The following is an 18,457-nucleotide window of genomic DNA, read 5'->3' as shown; positions in this document are numbered from 1 at the left end:
TAAATAAGTAATTTAACAATTCATCTAGTTAAATTTTAGAATATAAATGAGAAAAAACATTTTTTTTGAGAGAGACAGGGGTGCTTTAGTGGGCACGGGGTTAGGGAGAGAATCTTAAGCAGGCTCCCAGCATGGAGCCGAGCCAGAGGTGGAACTCAATCCCAAGACCCTGGGATCACAACCTGAGCTAAAATCAAGAATCAGACACTTAGCCAACTGAGCTGTCCAGGATATTTTAGTTAGATCTGGCTTAAAATTATCAAGTACACTCTTGAAAAGTATATTATTATAGTTACATTTTAAAGTAGTGTGGTTATCTGGTGTCTGTACATTTACGTGATAGTTCCAAGTAGCATTGCTGAACTCCTGGTTTGTATTCACTGTTTGAAAATTTCTACATATTTTTCATTGAATTTACTATTACTAGCAAGGTGATACAATAGAAAAATGGAGGAATTTTGCAGGATAAAATACTCCATTTTATTTTATTTTTTTCAAGTTTTGGGATACATCTATAATTTTATTACAAAAGCATTCTTTTGGCATTAGTTGGTTACAGTGAAAGCAAGATACTGTAAGTGTGGCATAGCAGCTCTAATGTAACAGTTGCGTTCCCTGCTTCCTGAACCCAAATTTAAGTTGCCTTATATCTGTTACATACAAGTTACCTGCATTCATTAATGCTACAAATAAAATAGGGAGGAGCTGATGCTAAGGGATTAGAGTAAATGTTGATAAGACTTTTTTTTTTAATATTTTATTTATTTATTCATGAGAGACAGAGAGAAAGAGAGAGAGAGAGAGGCAGAGACCCAGGCAGAGGGAGAAGCAGGCTCCATGCAGGGAGCCTGATGTGGGACTTGATCCCGGGTCTCTAGGATCAGGCCCTGGGCTAATGGTGGCGCTAAACCGCTGAGCCACTTGGGCTGCCCCTTGATAAGACTTTAAAAGTTCCTTCATGGGAAGGAACTTCCCTCCCTCCCCACAATTTACCTTACTTTAAAATAATCAGTTGCTAGTCTGAATAGCAGCAGCACCCAAGGAGCATCATGCTTAGTTCTTGTTAAACAGCAATACCTGTGCAATGCACGTTTTACAGCACAGGCAAAGGGAATGATCACTTTTTTTTTTTTAATTTTAATTTTAATTTATTTATGATAGAGAGAGAGAGAGAGAGGCAGAGACACAGGCAGAGGGAGAGGCAGGCTCCATGCACCGGGAGCCCGACGTGGGATTTGATCCCGGGTCTCCAGGATCGCGCCCTGGGCCAAAGGCAGGCGCCAAACCGCTGCACCTCCCAGGGATCCTGGGAATGATCGCTTTAAACTCCTGCATTAGAGTCTCTTAAAAAAATAAAAGCATTCCATTGAGTTCTTCCAGATGGTGTTATTGCTGTACATTTGTTGGTGGGTTACTCTGTGCTGTGTTTGCTTTGAAGGGATCTTCCAGTATATCTCCAATATTCCTTTCTTATAGAGTCCTTTTCTTTAGCTAGAATTTCACACAACTCTAATGCTTTATTGAGATTGTTCTCTTTGTCACATTAGTTTTCTAGCATGTCTTCATAGATGTCCATGAGAAAGGCAATCAGGTAGGGGGAACTATGACTTGGTTGAAAATCAAATCACTGGTTTAACGATTGGGATATATGGAAAGACCAGGATCCTGTACAATCCCTTTCAAATAGTTGCGTGCACTCTCATTATGTGGTACTGGTTTGATCATTTCCAGAGTGTACTGGACTTCCCTCTCCAGCATAGCACTATCATTGTAGCCAGTGGTGTTAGAAATTGTGAAGTAGGGGATCCCTGGGTGGCTCAACGGTTTGGCGCCTGCGTTTGGCCCAGGGTGTGATCCTGGAGTCCTGGGATCGAGTCCCACGTCGGGCTCCGTGCTTGGAACCTGCTTCTCTCTCTGCCTCTCTCTCCCTCTCTCTGTGTATCTCATGAATAAATAAATAAAATCTTTAAAAAAAATTATGAAATATCTTTGGTTCCAAACAGAGTTATTACATCCTCTTTAAGAACCTGGTCTACAGGGGTGCCTTGCTGGCTCAGCAGTTGAGCGTCTGCCTTCAGCTCAGGCCATGACCCCGGGGTCCTGGGATTGAGTCTCACATCAGGCTCCCCACAGGGAGCCTGCTTCTCCCTCTGCCTGTGTCTTTGCCTCTCTCTCTCTGTGTCTCTCATGAATAAGTAAATAAAATCTTAAAAAAAAAAAAAAAAAAAGGAACCTGGTCTATGTACTGCAGCTTATTATCCCAAAGTTTAAATTCCTGGATAACCCATTGTCGATGTTGCCAGGCTTGGTAATTCTTTGCATCCTGATAAGAATATCAGCAATAAACTCAAGCTCCTGAGATGGATCTTGTAGCCATTCCATTAATACTCGCCTGTGATGCCAAACTTGATAGTTTTGGGGCTGTTTCTCAATTATTGCAGTGATGTAGTTCATTTCTTCATTTAGATGCTTTTGAAGTGACTTTAAGAGAACTCTCCGAAAATGCCACACTGTATAATTGGCTGCATTTAACTCAGTAGCATCTCTGCTGACTTTAAAAGCTCGTTCACTTCTTTTATCACACTGCAGAATGATCCGGAAATAATCATACACATCTCTAAATTTTTCACTATAAATGATCCGGACCACTGGATTGGGGCCATCGTTCTGCGGCACTGTATCTCTATCAGCCCATTCTGTTCTGGGCCTGTACAGGACATAGGTGGGCGAGTCCAGGCTTAGGAACGCGTCGTCCATGGGGGATGCCACCGCTTCTCCCAGCTCAGCTGCATGGCTTCTTCCTGCGGCTGGGGCTGGTACTGGGGCGGCTGGGGCTCCACCTCTGGCTCCGGCAGGACTTGCTGGCCTGCACAGCCTCCCCCACCCCCTCCGTGGCCACCATCTGCCAAATATTACCATTTTAAACAAACATCATGAAACATGCTAAAATAATTTGAAAAGCCTAAGGTTTTTGAATTTGTGGTTTAATTATGATTGATTGATTTAGATTTTAAGTGGGCTCCACACCCAATGTGGGGCTTGAACTCACAACCCTGAGATCAAGAGTTGCATGCTCTATCAGCTGAGCCAGGCATGTGCCCCTCTGAGTTTTATTTTAAAGAAGTATGTATTTTGAAAATCTGCAAATTTCTAAAATGTGTTGTCTTTAAGACTGAGATATGGGATGCCTGGATGGGTCAGCAGTTAAGCACCTGCCTTCGGTTCAGGGCATGATCCTGGAGTCCCGGGATCGAGTCCCACATCGGGCTCCCTGCATGGAGCCTGATTCTCCCTCTGCCTGTGTCTCTCCCTGTCTCTCTCTCTCTCCCTCTCTGTGTGTCTCATGAATAAATAAAATCTTTAAAAAAAATCTTAAAAAAAAAATCAAGGTAATTTGATTTGAATAAAGCTATTTTGTGGCTAGGCCCGCTTGGTTATTTCTAGTTTTTGCTATTACAAGTAACTTTGCTTTGAATATTCTTGCACATGGGTCTTGCCACACATATTTATATTAGGTATATGCCCTAGAGTAGAATTGCCAGGTCATAGAGTTTTGTATGTGTAACTGTTGTAGGTAATGCCAAAGAATTTTCCAGGGTGATTGTACCAGTTTACACCAGCAGCAACCTTGTTTCAGAGTTCTAGTCATTCCATGTCCTCATTGCCACTTGGTATTGCTCGTCTTTTAATTTGAATCATTCTGATAAGTAGTAGTACATGTTTCCCTCACTTTTCAGAGGTTTGTGTTACGTCATTTTGCGCTTAGGAAATATCGACATTAGTGCCTTTTTTTGCTAACTGGGAAAAATCTAAAGAGGATTTGGGTTTTTGCAAAATATCGAAATGAGAAAATAGCATTTGGCGTTTGTTTTGCAGTGAGCCTTTCTGGAGGCAGTGCACACAGTGAAAGTGCCACTGCCAGGCTTCTTCCTTTCGAACTGTGCTCAGCATCTCAGCATCAAGCTGCTGTAGTTTTGAACTGTGTGAGCATCTGTGCCTTACCTCAGTTTATTTTGTGCATCTGTTAGCAAGATGTGTCCTGTAGTATCAGAAAAGCCTAAGAGGAGTATTTTTTGGGTCCAGTAAAGCTCAGAAATTTTTCCATATAAATTAATGGTAATTGCTTCTTTGCTTTATGCCATTGGCTTTTGAAAGGTTTCATGGGAAGGCTGAACTTGTAGATGGTGAGGGATACCTGTATCTCATTGTGATTTTATTTTATTTAATTAATTTTTTAAAAAGATTTTATTCATAGAGACACAGGAAGAGAGAGAGGCAGAGACACAGGCAGAGGGAGAAGTAGGCTCCATGTAGGGAGCCTGCTCATTGTGATTTTAATTTGCATTTTCTTGATTGATAATGAGCTTGAGCATCCTTTCATAAGTTTATTGGTCATTTGCATTTCCTGTTTTATGAAGTACCTCTTTATCTCTTTTTTTAATAAAGTATTTATTTGAGAGAGGGAGAGAGTGTGGGCACACACACACACACACACACACACATACAGTGTGGGAAAGAGCAAGAGGGATAGACTCCTCAAGCAGACTCCCTGCTGAGTGTGGATCCAGTGCAGGGCTGGATCCCAGGATCCATGAGATCATGACCTGAGCTGGAAGCAAGAGTGGGACATTCAGCCAGCTGAGTCACCCGGACGCCCCCCTGTTCATTTCTGGTGTTTTTTTTTTCTTTTTCTCCTCCCCCTCTTTAAAGAATAAATTGAAGGAGCTCTTTAGATATTTTGGATGAAAGCAGTTTGTTGGTAAGGTGTTGCAAATTCATTTTTTTTAAAAGATCTTATTTATTCATGAGAGACAGAGAGAAAGAGAGGGAAAGACTTAGAGGGAGAAGCAGGTTCCATGTAGGGAGCCCGATGTGGGACTCGATCCCAGGTCTCCAGGGTCCCGTCCTGGGCCAAAGGTGGTGCCAAATCGCTGAGCCACCTGGGCTGCCCGGTGTTGCAAATTTATATATAAATGTACTTGATTTTTATATATTGACTTTGTGCCCAGCAATCTGTTAGTCTTTGCTTATTCTGACAATTTATCTGTAGATTGTTTGGGATTTTCTGTGTTTATAATCATCTTGTACAAAATGACAGTTTTGTATATCCCTTTCCAGTCCTCATACCTTTTGGTTTTTCTTGACTTACCATACTGGCTAATACCTCAGGTATAATGCTGAATAGAAATGATGATGGCAGGCATCTGGTCCTGTTCCTAGTCTCATATTTATTTCACTATTTTTTTAAAAGATTTTATTTGTTTATTTGAGAGAAACAGAGCATGAGCAGGAAGAGGGGCAGAGGAGGAGGAAGAAGCAGACTCCCCTCTGAGCAGGGAGCCCAATATGGAGCTCAATCCCAGGACTCTGAGATCATGACCCGAGCCAAAGGGAGATCCCCAACCAACTGAGCCACCCAGTTGCCCCCACTCTTTTTTTTTTTTTTAATAGGCTTCATGTGGAGCCCAACATGGGGCTTGAACTCATAACCCTGAGATCAAGACCTGAGCTGAGATCAAGAGTCAAACACTTAACCGACTGAGCCACCCAGGTGCCCCTTACGTTTCACTCTTAAATATGATATATTTATTCTACTTCTTTCCTTACTGTTAATCAGATAATGGAAATTCCCATTTGTTTACTGTTTTCTACTTTTTTTTTTTTAATTATGAATGGTTGTTGACTTTGATCAAATGCTTTTCATGTATCTATTAAAATTTTTTTTCTTTATTTCCTCCTTGTTAAAAGCTGAATTTTTTTTTTTTTTTTTTTTTAGGATTTTATTTATTCATAAGAAACAGAGAGAGGTAGAGACACAGGCAGAGGGAGAAATAGGCTCCATGCAGGGAGCCGGACGTGGGACTCGATCCCAGGACTGTGGGATCATGCCTTAAGCCAAAGGCAGACGCTCAACCACTGAGCCACCCAGGCATCTCGTTAAGAACTGAATTACACTGAAGTTTGAATGTTAGACTAACTTCTTATTCCTGATAAAAACTCAACTTGGGGGAGATATATTATCATTTTTAAAGATTTTATTCATTAATGAGAGACACAGAGAGGTGGGGGGGCAGAGACACAGGCAAGAGGGAGAAGCAGGGTCCATGCAGGGAGCCCGACGCGGGACTGGATCCCAGGACTCCAGGATCAGGCCATGAGCTGAAGGCGGTGCAAAACTGCTGAACTACCCGGGCTGTCCTTATATATTATCATTTTTGTATATTAGTGGATCACTTTGCTGTTTTATTTAGGATTTTAGCATCTATATTTGTGATAGATAGTGGCCTGAAAAATTCCTTTATCTAACTCTTCTTAGGTTTTGGTATCCAGATTAGTTGGCCTTATACAATGAATTGGGAGTATATCTCATTTTTTTATTCTTTGAAAATATTTGTGGAATATTATAGTTTCTTCTTTATGTATTTCATAGATTTTGCTGGTAGAATCATCTTTCTAGGAATGTTTCAAATTACATACTTAATTTCTTCAGTCCTTACAGGATTACTCAGATATTCCAGTTTTTCAATGAGTTTGATAAGTTTTACATATATACACCTAAAGATTTATTTATTTTAGGGAAAATGTGTGCACGCATGAATGAGGGGAGGGACGGAAGGAGAAGGAGAGAAGTGGACTCTCTGCTGAGTGTGTATGTAGGGTGGCTGGCTCCATCCCATAATCCTGAGACCATGACCTGAGCCAAAATCAAGAGTCTGCTGTTCAACTGACTGAGCCACCTGGGCACCCTGATAAGTTATATTTTTAAGGAATTATTTCATCTACATTTTCTTTCTTTTTTTAAAAGATTTTATTTATTTATTCATGAGAGACAGAGAGAGAGAGGGGCAGAGACACAGGCAGAGGGAGAAGCAGGCTCCACGGAGGGAGCCCGACGTGAGACTCGATCCCAGGTCTCCAGGATCACGCCCTGGGCTGAAGGCAGGCACTAAAACACTGAGCCACCCAGGCTGCCTTCATCTACATTTAAAAAATTTTTTATTTTATTTTTATTTTAAGTAGGCTACATGCCCAAAATGGGTCTTGAACCCATGACCCTGAGATCAAGAGTTGCATGATCTACTGACTGAGCCAGCCAGGTATCTCTCATCTACATTTTCAGATTTGTTAGAAAAAACTTACTCTTAATGTCTTATTGACTTTTATTTTTATTTATTTTATTTATTTTATTTTTATTTTTTAAAGATTTTATTTATTTATTCATGAGAGACACAGAGAGAGCGAGAGGCAGAGACATAGGCAGAGGGAGAAGCAGGCTCCATGCAGGGAGCCTGATGTGGGACTCGATCCCGGAACTCCAGGATCATGTCCTGGGCCAAAGGCAGGCTCCAAACCGCTGAACCACCCAGGGATCCCCGGACTTTTATTTTTATTTATTTATTTGTCTATTTATTTTTAAGTAGGTCTGTGCCCAACAGGAGGCTTGAAACTCATGACCTTGAGATAGAGAGTTGCGCGTGCTGACTGAACCAGCCAGGTGCTCCCTTTTATGAACTTTATAAATGTGTGCTGGATCTGTACTAGATGTCCCCTTTTCATTCCTGATTTTGGTTATTTGTGCCTTCTCTATATTTTATGATCAGTTTCATTTGTTGCTTGTTGGTTTAATAATTTGTATAAAAAAGTAACTTTTGGCTCTGCTGACCCTTTTTGTATATTTATTTTCTATTTCATTAACTTTCTGTTCCTTATTTCCTTTTACTTTTTGTTCAATTTGCTGTTTTTCTAATTTTGCGACAGATGTTTGACAGTGATTTTCAGCCTTTTTTCATCTTTTTTTTAAGATTTTATTTTTATTTTTTAAAAGATTTTATTTATTCATGAGAGACACACAGAGAGAGGCAGAGACATAGGCAGAGGGAGAAATAGGCTCCAAGCAGGGAGCCCAGTGCAGGACTCGATCCCGGGACTCCAGGATCATGCCCTGGGCCAAAGGCTCAACTGCTGAGCCATCCAGATATCCCAAAGATTTTATTGTTTTAAGTAATCTCTATACCCAACGTGGGACTCAAACTCACAACCCCGAGATCAAGAGTTGCACACTTCACCAACTGAGCCAGCCAGGCATCCCAACCTTTTTTCTTTTCTTTTCTTTTCTTTTCTTTTCTTTTCTTTTCTTTTCTTTTCTTTTTTTTTTTTTTTTTAAGATCTTATCTATTTATTCATGAGAGACACACAGAGAGAGAGAGGCGGAGACACGGGCAGAGGGAGAAGCAGGCTCCATGCAGGGAGCCCGACGTGGGACTCGATCCCGGGTCTCTAGGATCACACCCTGCAGGCGGCGCCAAACCGCTGTGCCACCAGGGCTGCCCCCTTTTTTCATTTTTGATATATTCATTAAAGTCTGTAAATCTCCCTCAAACATTGCTTTGTTGTGCCTCACTAGTTTTGAGTAATAGGATTTTCATTATATTTTGTTTAAAGATATTCTAAGTTTCCTTGTGCTTTTTTTCTTGCCTCTCTGGGTTATTTCGAAGTATATTTCTAAAATTCCAAATATGTGATTTTTAAAGGTATATATTTGTTTATGCTTAATTACATGTAGTTAGAGAACATACTCTGTATGATTTCAGTGGTTTGAAATTTGTTGACACTTAGGTTACAGACCAGGATAGAGTCAATTTTGGCAAATACCTGCATGTACCTGAAAAGGCTGTATTTTGTATTTGTTGCCTATATGTATTTAAGTTTGTGCATTCTGTTCAGTTCTTTTTTTTTTTTTCTGTTCAGTTCTAATCTATCTCTACTGGTTTTTGTTTTATTTTAATCCTACCCATTTTATCCTTTCCCAAGAGAGTTCTATTGAAAATCTTTCATTTTGATTGTGATTTTTCTATTTATCCATGTACTTCTGTCAATTTTTGCTTTATATATTCGAACCCATGTTAGTAGGTGGATACAGATTCTTTTTTTAAATTGAAGTGTGCTTCACACATATGTTTACATTAGTTTCAGGTGTATGACATAGTGATTGGACAGCTGTACATGCTGTGCTCACCACAGTGTAGCTACTATTACCATACGGTGCTATCACAGTACTTTTGACCCTATTCCCTCTGTATGCTTCATTCATATGACTTACTCATTCCATAAGTGGAAGCCTATATACCCTTTCCCCTCTCCTTAACCCATATTGTCCTTTCCCCCTCATCCCTTCTCTTACCTCTCCTTCGGCAATACCAGTTTGTTCTCTGTATCTATAGGTCTGTTTATGTTTTTTTTTTTGTGTTGTTTGATCATTTGTTTTTTAGATTTCACATAAGTGGAATACTTTATGGTATTTGTCAGACTTATTTCACTTAGTGTAATGGGCCATATTTGGCTGATGGTGCTGTAGGTTGCCAGACTCTATGTTATTTTAGTATTTGTTATCTATGTATCCTATTTATGTTTTATTTTTTCCTCTTCTTTCTTGCTTTTTGGCCTTTTAAAAAATTATCTTTTCTTCTATTAGCTTAGAAGTAATACCCTCTTTTACTTTTTCTTTTAGTGGTTATCCTAGGTTTACAACAAAAATGAGAGGAAGATATGGAGATTTCCCATTTATCTCTGCTCCTACACATGCATAGCCTCCCCTATTTTGAACATCCTTCACCAGAATGGTATATTTAAAACGTTTTTTTTTTATTTCTTATTTAAACAAATTTTTATTTAAAAAATTTTAATTGATGTATAGTTGGCATACAAATTTATATTAGTTTCAGGCTTACAACATAGGGAATTTGCAATTCTGTACGTTAGAGAAGGCTTACCACTGTAACTGTGGTTACCTCTGTCACTATCCAAAGTTATTCCAATATTGTTGACTCTGTTCGCAATGTTGTACTTTTCTTTTTTCTTTTTTTTTTTTTTTTTTTTTTTGAAGATTTTATTTATTCATGAGAGGGAAGCCTGATATGTGGGCCTCAGTCCTAGGATTGAGATCTGGGATCACGCCCTGAGCCAAAGGCAGACACTCAAGCACTGAGCTACCCAGGTGCCCCCCCAGTTCTGTACTTTTCATACCTATAATTTATTTATTGTGCACTGGAAGTTTGTATCTCTTAATCCCCTTCACCTATTTTGTCCATCTTCCCACCCCTCTGGAGTATGGTACATTTTTTTTTTTTTTTTTTTTACCAAGGATGAACCTACATTGGCACATTATAATTACCCAAAGTCCATTGTTTTCCCTTGAGATTCACCCTTAGTATTGTACATTATGTGGTTTGGACAAATAATGGTATGTATCCATTGTTCCAGTATTACGTAGAGTATTTTCACTGTCTTAGGAATTGTTTGTGTTATTTTTCACTGTTTTCATAGTTTTGCCTTTTCCAAATGTCATATAGTTGAAATTATACAGTATGTAATAGACTTTTCAGATTGGTTTCTTTCACTTAGTAATATGCATTTAAGGTGCCTTAATATCTTTTCATGCCTTGGTGACCCATTTCTTTTAGTATTGAATAATATTCTATTGTTTGTATGTACCAGTTTATCCATTTACCTATCGAACAGTATGTTGGCTGCTTCCAAGTTTTGGTAGTAATGAATAAAGGTGCCCTAAGTATTTGTGGATTTTTGTGTGGACATAACTTTCCAACTCTTTTGGGTAGATACCAAAGAATTCCTTTGCTGGATTATACAGTAAGAATATGTTTAGTTTTGTAAGTAACTGCCAAAATGACTGTATCATTTTGCATTTCTATCAGCCATGAATGAGAATTTCTTTGCTCCACATCCTTGATAGTATTTGATTTTCTCAGTGGTTTAGACTTTGGTCCTTCTAATGGGTATGTAGTTGTATCTTGTTTTAATTTACATTTCCTTGATGACATATAATGTGTAGCATCTTTTCATATGCTTATTTGCCACCTGTATATCTTTTTTTGTGTGTGTGTGAGCTATCTTTTGAGGTCATTGGCCCATTTTTTAATCAGGTTGTTGTCTTATTGTTCAATTTAAAGAGTTCTTTGTATATTTGAGGTAATAATACTTTTTCAGATGTATCATTTGTAGTAGTTTCTCCCAGTCTATGGCTTTTCATTTTCTTGACATTGTTTTTCACAGAGCAGAAATTTTTAATTATAATGAAGTCCAACTTATTATTGATTTCTGTCATAGATTTTTACCTTTGTTGTTCATCTGAAAAGACATCACCATACCCAGGGTCTTCTGGGTCTTCTCTCTTACGTTATCTTCTAGGATTTTCACAGTTTTGCATTTCACTGCATTTTAAAAAAATTAATTCTAGCATCTACTGTTGAGATGTTAGCTATGAGTAATTTTTGCTTCTTTAAAGGTAACATTTGGTGGTAGGAAGGGTTTAGCTGCTTTTAATATTTTCTTTTAGCCTTTCATTTTCAGCAGTTTTCACCTGTGTGTAAACATATGTTACCTAGGAATAGACATAGCTTTACTATTTGATGAAGTATAGATTTCTTTTTATTTATCCTCTTAGGTTTGTTGGGCTACTTGGATCTGTTGTTTGATATCTTTTGTCAGCTTTGGAAAATGGTCCGTCATTATCTCTGGAAATGTTTTTTCCCTTTACACATTAGATTTTTTTACTTTGTCCTTTCTGTGTTTTCCATGCTTCCATTTCTCTTCTCTCTTTTCCACTCTTTGGCCTTTTTTTTTTTTTTTTAAGATTTTTATCTATTTATTCATGAAAGACACATAGAGAGAGGCAGAGACACAGGCAGAGGGAGAAGCAGGCTCCATGCAGGGAGCCCGATGTGGGTTTTGATCCCGGGACTCCAGGATCACACCCTGGGCCAAAGGCAGATGCCAAACCGCTGAGCCACCCAGGGATCCCTCTTTTGTCTCTCTGAGCTTTATTTTTTTTTTTTTTCTCTCTCTGAGCTTTATACCAGGATAGAGTCTTCTCACTTCTCTTCCTGTTTATTAATTCTTACCATAATATATTGAATCTGCTATTTAACCCCATGAGTTGAGATATTTTTTTTTTTTTTAGATTTTATTTGTTTGAGAGACAATGTAAGAGAGAGATCACGAGCAGGAGGGAGGGAGTAGAGGAAGAAGCAGACTCCCTGCTTAACAGGGAGCCCAATACAGGGCTTTTATCCCAGGACCCTGGGATCCTGACCTGAGCTGAAGAGCTGAAGGTAGATGCTTAACTGAGCCACCCAGGTGCCCAAGATAATAATTTTTGATATTGTATTTTTCAGATACAGAATTTGTGTCTCTTTTCAAATTTGCTCTGCTTTTACTTCACTTTTTAAAAATGACTTCCATTTCTTTTTTTTTTTTTGACTTCCATTTCTTGACTGAAATTCTTTATATTTTATTCATTATTTATATTTTATATATATCTATCTATACACCTGTACAGTCTGCACCCAATGTGGGGCTTGAATTCAGGATCCTGAGATCAAGAGTCACATGTTCTACTGACTGAGCCAGCCAGGTTCCCCTGAAATTCTTGATTTAATGTACAGTCTCCTTAAAGATAATATATAAACTCATAAAATCTCAGCTTTACATTCTCAGCATTTAGAACGTTGCTAATTTGTTCCTCCTGGGTTTTGTTCATTTGTCTTATTTGCTTATGTCTGAAGGTTTTATGAGTGTGTATATGACATCCATACAGGGTCCAGTATCAGGGTTTGAAAAGGTACTGTTGGTAGTCCCTTTGAGAGCTTGCCTACTTATGTTTTTTTCCTCCTTGAGTCTCAGAGGACATGAGATTTCCCATGCTTCTCATCTTTGGTAAGTCTGAATCTAGTTTTGTCTCCCTTACCCTGTGAAGCATTGAAAAACTCTGCTCCCTTCTTAGTCTCAGCTGCTGCTTCTAGATGCCCCCCAGGGAAAAGCTAATCAGCTGATATCTGACTTCTCTAGATATCCTTCCCGTAGATCTATCCTTCTCATTCCTACTTGCTTCCTGAGCTCTCTGATGCCTTATAGTTTAGTCCCTTTTTCTCCATATTTTTCTGGTTTTCCTCATCAGGAGGTTTTTTTTTTTTTTTTTTTTTTAAATCAGTTTACTGTTATAGATTAAGCCACTTTTTTTGCTGTTAAACTTACCCATTGAGATACTAATTTTTTTCTGTATTAACATTTTTTTAGGTGATCAAAGTACTGCCTTTGTGATACGATATATTAAAAAGACATCAGAAGTTTAAAGGTGCAAAAAAAGGCACAGTTCCATCAGAGAGAGGCAGTTACTGTTAATAGTTCATTTTTGTTAGAGCTGGGTTTTGTGGGCATGGGATTGTGGATGAGTTTGAAGATAAGTGTGGTTTGAATATTCTGAGTTTGAGGGGCTTAAGATCCCTACTGAGTTACGTTTGAGGCATTTAGATACTAAACTGATGATTTGATGTAAGAACAGTGTAGAGATCTGGATTTGGACATTTAAAGCAAAAAGGTAGTTGGACCTACCAAAGTAGATGGAAGGGCCATGGTGGTTTGTAGACCATTTCTGTTATGGGTAGCCCATATTGAGAAGGGACAGGGTAGTAATGGGAGAGTTACTATAGAACCTAACTTTTCTTGTGTTAAGAGGTTCAGAAAAAATCTCGTATTTTGTATTTGAGATTATGTGTCTATGGGAAAAATTTTTTTCTTGCATATTTAATGGTTTTGGTTGATTTTTTTAAGCTTAAAGTCCTACATGCTAAATAGTAGCTATATAAAACACAGTATTCTAGTGTGAAATATTTGTATTTTCAGTCTAATCACAAAATAGGTTAAACCTTGAATTCAGGACCTCAGACTTGCTAATAATTTTATTTGGTTTTGGCCAAATGACAATCCTCAGTTTTTTGTTCTCTTAAATATGCATAATAAGTGAAATCACAGTATTAAAGAATAATAAAACTATTAAGTACACTAAGAAGTATTAAATGCAAATGACATTCACACTGAATTAGTTTACAGAGAAATGGAATATAAGAAGCGGTGTTCTTGTACTTGTTGTTCACATAACCGCTGGTATATTAAAAATAGAGTAATGATTTTAAGTATTTTTGTTGGTACAAATTTTTTTTAGTTCTGTACCAGATTAGTTCTTTAAATAGATGTGCACAATGGGCATTTAAGGATAGGCCAGAAATTCATGACCACATACCTACTTTTTTTTAAAAAGGTAAGCTCTATACCCAACATAGGGCTTGAACTCATGACCCTGAGATGAAGAGTTGAATGATCCACTGACTGAGTCAACTGGGCACCCCAGTAACTACTTATGTTTAATATATAATTTGGATTTTTTTGTTTCTATAGTTTTAATTATATTTTGATAATTTTTCTGTGTGTTTAAGAGCTCTTACCATATGGAAATTTGATTTAACAGAGCTACAATAGAAGAGGCATACTCCAGGTCAATGACAAAACTAGCAAAATCGGCAAGCAATTATTCACAACTTGGGTGAGTTAATTTCTTTGAAAAACTCTTTTTTAATGTTGACGTAGGCATAGTTCTTGAGAATATTAGGTTCTTGTTGAAGACATAATGGTTCATAAGTATAATTATATGTAATTTACTTATTTAAAATATCTACATATGAATTCTTGATAGAAAATATAATTGAACTTGGTGAATCAGTTAATGCAGTCAAAGTAAATGAAACCTATTTTTTCCCATTATTAAACTAGATAGTCATTCGATAGTATAATTTTGAGGTTATAAATGTGTGTTATGCATGGTATTGTAATTTTCTAGAAGTTCACTTAAAATCTGTTGAACAATGATCTTTAGAAACTCAAACTTTATTGAAATGATTACAGTGCATTAAAAATGTCTCCTATGATTTTATAGATTTACTAAATCCTTCTCTTGAAAATTTGCAGTGAGAAAATGTGTTCTTTGAAAAATGAATATTAAAATAAGATATACTTAAAGTAAGATACGCTACATGGCTTTAATAGTTTGGGAAAGAAATATTGTATGATTTAAACCACCACAGCTCTAGGAGGAATATTTAATATTTTTTAATTATCTAAAATTTGAGGAAAGGATATGTTTTAAATAACATGTTAAAATAATTTAATGTTTATAAAGATTTTTATAGTGATAGTAACACATTTCTTTGTATCTGGGATTCTGATGAATCTGTGAATCCCCTGAATTTTTACATTCGTATTCATGTTTCTGACAGTGAGGGTTTATACTGATTATTAGATTCACATATGGTTTTGTGAACTAAAATACTGGTTAAGAATGCCTTTTATGAAAGTATTCTCTGGTGTGGTTGGATGAATTTAAATAAAAATCTCACTAAGAGCAGCCTGGGTGGCTCAGGGGTTTTAGTGCCTGCCTTCGGCATGATCCTGGAGACCTGGGATTGAGCCCCACATCAGGCTCCCTGCATGGAGTCTGCCCCCGCCCCCCGTGTGTCTCTCATGAATAAATAAAAATAAAATCTTTAAAAAAAAAACTCACTAAATTGTGGCCCAGATAAAGAGGAATCCATTATAAAACACACTGTCCATTATATTAAGTGCTGACAATTGCAGCTGAGAGGACCTTCTATCGCCCTGTACTGTGGCTAGGAACGTTGGGAGCTGCCACCGTTTTTACCTAGAGGACAGTGGGGACTGTTATATGATGGCCATCTATTGCTGTTTTTTTTTTTTTTTCCCCAGTTGTCTTCTCATTCTTTCTGTCCCTCTGCTCCTTCAGTATAATCTCATTCTTCATTCTTTTTCCATCTCTCCACTTTTTTTCTGGCAATTTCCTTTTTCTAAAGCCTCTATGTACATACACCTCTTCTAAAACATAATTTCTTGTTTATTTATTACCACAGTAGGAGGGCCAGAAGGTAACTGGAATAGCAGAAGCTGGCTTTAAACAATCTACTGTGGTTTTATTATAGGAAATTCTCATTATTTTTAGTTATCAGGTGGGAGATAGAAAAAACATGGATTGACTTCAACTGTGTTTCCTGATAATAAAGATGTTGGCAATGTTTCTCTTTGGAATGCATGTTTCTCATAAATAATATTTTATGTGTTACTGTCGTCACTTAAGACAAAGATTTTAAATATTAATGTTTTACTGATGTATATTTAGTTAAATTGAATTTCCTCTTTCTGTATTTTTTTGTTTAAACATAACTTCAGACTTGTCAGTTTTCTTTCTTATTGCTTAGTATACATCAATGTGTATTGCTTGACCAGAAAAAAGTTGTGTATATCAAACTTTTAAAAATGTAATGATTTTTGACCTTCCTTCAAGAAACCTGTGCTTAGGGCAGCCCGGGTTGCTCAGTGGTTTAGCGCCGCCTTCAGCCTAGGGCGTGATCTTGGAGGCCAAAGATCGAATCCCACGTCGGGCTTCCAGCATGGAGCCTGCTTCTCCCTCTCCCTCTGCCTGTGTCTCTGCCTCTCTCTCTGTGTCTCTCATGAATAAATAAATAAAATCTTTTCAAAACAGAAAGAAAGAAAGAAACCTGTCCTTAAAGAAGTCTCATGTTGAATCTCTTTATGGTGTAAAGAATCTTTTGGTAAAGGGACACTCCCATCTTCCTGCTTTGTGAAACCCACACTATCATGTATCAGGCTTACATGAAGTAATGTATTTTGGTGCTATAGTGAGTGGATATTTTGTAGTTATCTTTTTTTTTTTTTTTTTTACTCCCAAAGTTTTCCGTGTAACTCCTTGCCAGATTTGATGCTGATTAGATTTTAAAGTGCGAGGTGAGATCTAATCAGAACAGCTCTAAGTATCTTAACTTTCTTCTTTAAACTTCTTTACTTTTGCTTAAAATGATCACTGTGACTTAGCATTCTTACTGGATAGGAAATGTGGTAATTGGGACAGACTGCATATTAGGATAATAATTTTCTCCACCTTTTGCTTCATGCTATTTGTTTTTTAGTGGAAGTCTGGTCCTGGAGCGAAACAGGTGCTTTGAAATTATCTAAGGTAGTACCCCAGGAAAACACAGGATAAAATTACCCTAAGATTATTCCCTATTGACCAGATTGAGTTCATTGACATTCTAAGTATTATCCAGGAGATAATCATGTAGCAATTCTTGGATATACTTGCACCTGCTGAAAATACTAAATTCTCAATATTGAGAAAAAGTGGTAGGAAAGTATGCCATGCATTATGCACCATGTACTAAGAACTGTCTTAGTGTTAAAGTACATAGATAAAATGACCTGAAACAAGATTTCAAGTAACAGTTTTAAAATAATTCTCAAATAATTATAATGAAGATTCTTATAAAATCATGTGTGCATTTGACTTTTGTATGTTTGAATTCAGGGGAACTTTTATTTTGTGATGAAGCGTTTTAAATGAGCACTAAATAGTCAAAAATTAAAATTGGTAACGAGTTAATTTTTAACAATAGACAGTGATCAGAAAGGCTTCTGATACAAGTCTAAATAACCAAATCAGGGCAGCCCGGGTGGCTCAGCAGTTCAGCGCCCCCTTCTGCCCAGGGCCTGATCCTGGGGTCCCGGGATCGAATCCCACATCGGGCTCCCTGCATGGAGCCTGCTTCTCCCTCTGCCTGTGTCTCTGCCTCTCTCTCTCTCTCTCTCTCTCTCTCTGTTTCTCATTAATAAATAAAATCTTTAACCCCCCCCCCCAAAAAAAAACCCAACCAAATCAACTCAGAAAATAGTATGATAAAATTAAGACAGGGCCATAGCCAAATCTTTGGTAAATATTTTACTGGATTTCTGTGTACTTAAGGTTCAAAAATATTTTAATTAACCAAGGATTAAAAATCAATGTCAACCTGTCAGTCATTTCATTTGTGATTTATTTTAATTTCTTATTTTATCTAATTAAAATTGCTGAATATCACATTGTTTCTGTTGGTTCTATTTTGGAGTCTTCAACTTTTCTTTTATTAAATAATTCCTGCATTTTCTTTCCCTCAGAACATTTGCACCAGTGTGGGATGTGTTCAAAACATCTACAGAGAAATTAGCAAATTGTCACTTGGATCTTGTTAGAAAATTACAAGAATTAATAAAGGAAGTTCAGAAGTATGGAGAAGAACAAGTAAAATCTCATAAAAAGGTATCTGTTTTTTCCTGCTAAAGGATTAGTTGATCAGAGATTTGAGTGTTTTGCAGTTCAGTCATTTTGATGAATCATTTTGTACCATTCAGACTAAAGAAGAAGTTGCAGGAACTCTGGAAGCTGTTCAAACCATTCAAAGCATAACTCAGGCCCTCCAGAAATCCAAGGAAAATTACAATGCCAAGTGTGTAGAGCAGGAACGTTTGAAAAAGGAAGGAGCTACACAAAGAGAAATAGAAAAGGTAATTGTAATAAAAGTAGTATCTCTGGAGTTTCAAAGCACTTTCAAACATAAGACTGTATTTAATATTCACACACTCCAGAATGATCTGATGTTAAAGATGATGACTCTGTACCTCTGAGTGTTCATGGTTTACCTAAGTGAAACAGAACTAGGTTTGTGGAATATGTTTTGTGTGTGGTAAATACATTGATTAGCAAATA

At 37.4% G+C, this 18,457-nt stretch overlaps 1 protein-coding gene and 1 pseudogene across 3 annotated transcripts in view; one reads left to right on the top strand and one right to left on the bottom strand.

Moving 5' to 3' along the window:
- FCHO2 (FCH and mu domain containing endocytic adaptor 2) overlaps positions 1 to 18,457 on the top strand; it is a 116,552-nt gene that overhangs the window by 15,301 nt on the left and 82,794 nt on the right. For all 3 annotated transcript variants that reach the window (XM_072745362.1, XM_072745361.1, XM_072745360.1), the window contains exons 3-5: positions 14,321 to 14,395; positions 17,869 to 18,010; positions 18,103 to 18,255. In XM_072745362.1, coding sequence (XP_072601463.1) covers positions 14,321 to 14,395; positions 17,869 to 18,010; positions 18,103 to 18,255 — 370 coding nt within the window. The remainder of the gene's footprint in view (positions 1 to 14,320; positions 14,396 to 17,868; positions 18,011 to 18,102; positions 18,256 to 18,457) is intronic.
- Positions 1,313 to 2,804, bottom strand: LOC112907061 (protein farnesyltransferase/geranylgeranyltransferase type-1 subunit alpha-like; annotated as a pseudogene).

This window comes from Vulpes vulpes, unplaced genomic scaffold, assembly GCF_048418805.1.
Source record: "Vulpes vulpes isolate BD-2025 unplaced genomic scaffold, VulVul3 u000000652, whole genome shotgun sequence".
Lineage (NCBI taxonomy): Eukaryota > Metazoa > Chordata > Mammalia > Carnivora > Canidae > Vulpes > Vulpes vulpes.
The sequence above is the reverse complement of the archived record's forward strand: the minus strand, read 5'-3'. Positions and strand labels throughout refer to the sequence as shown.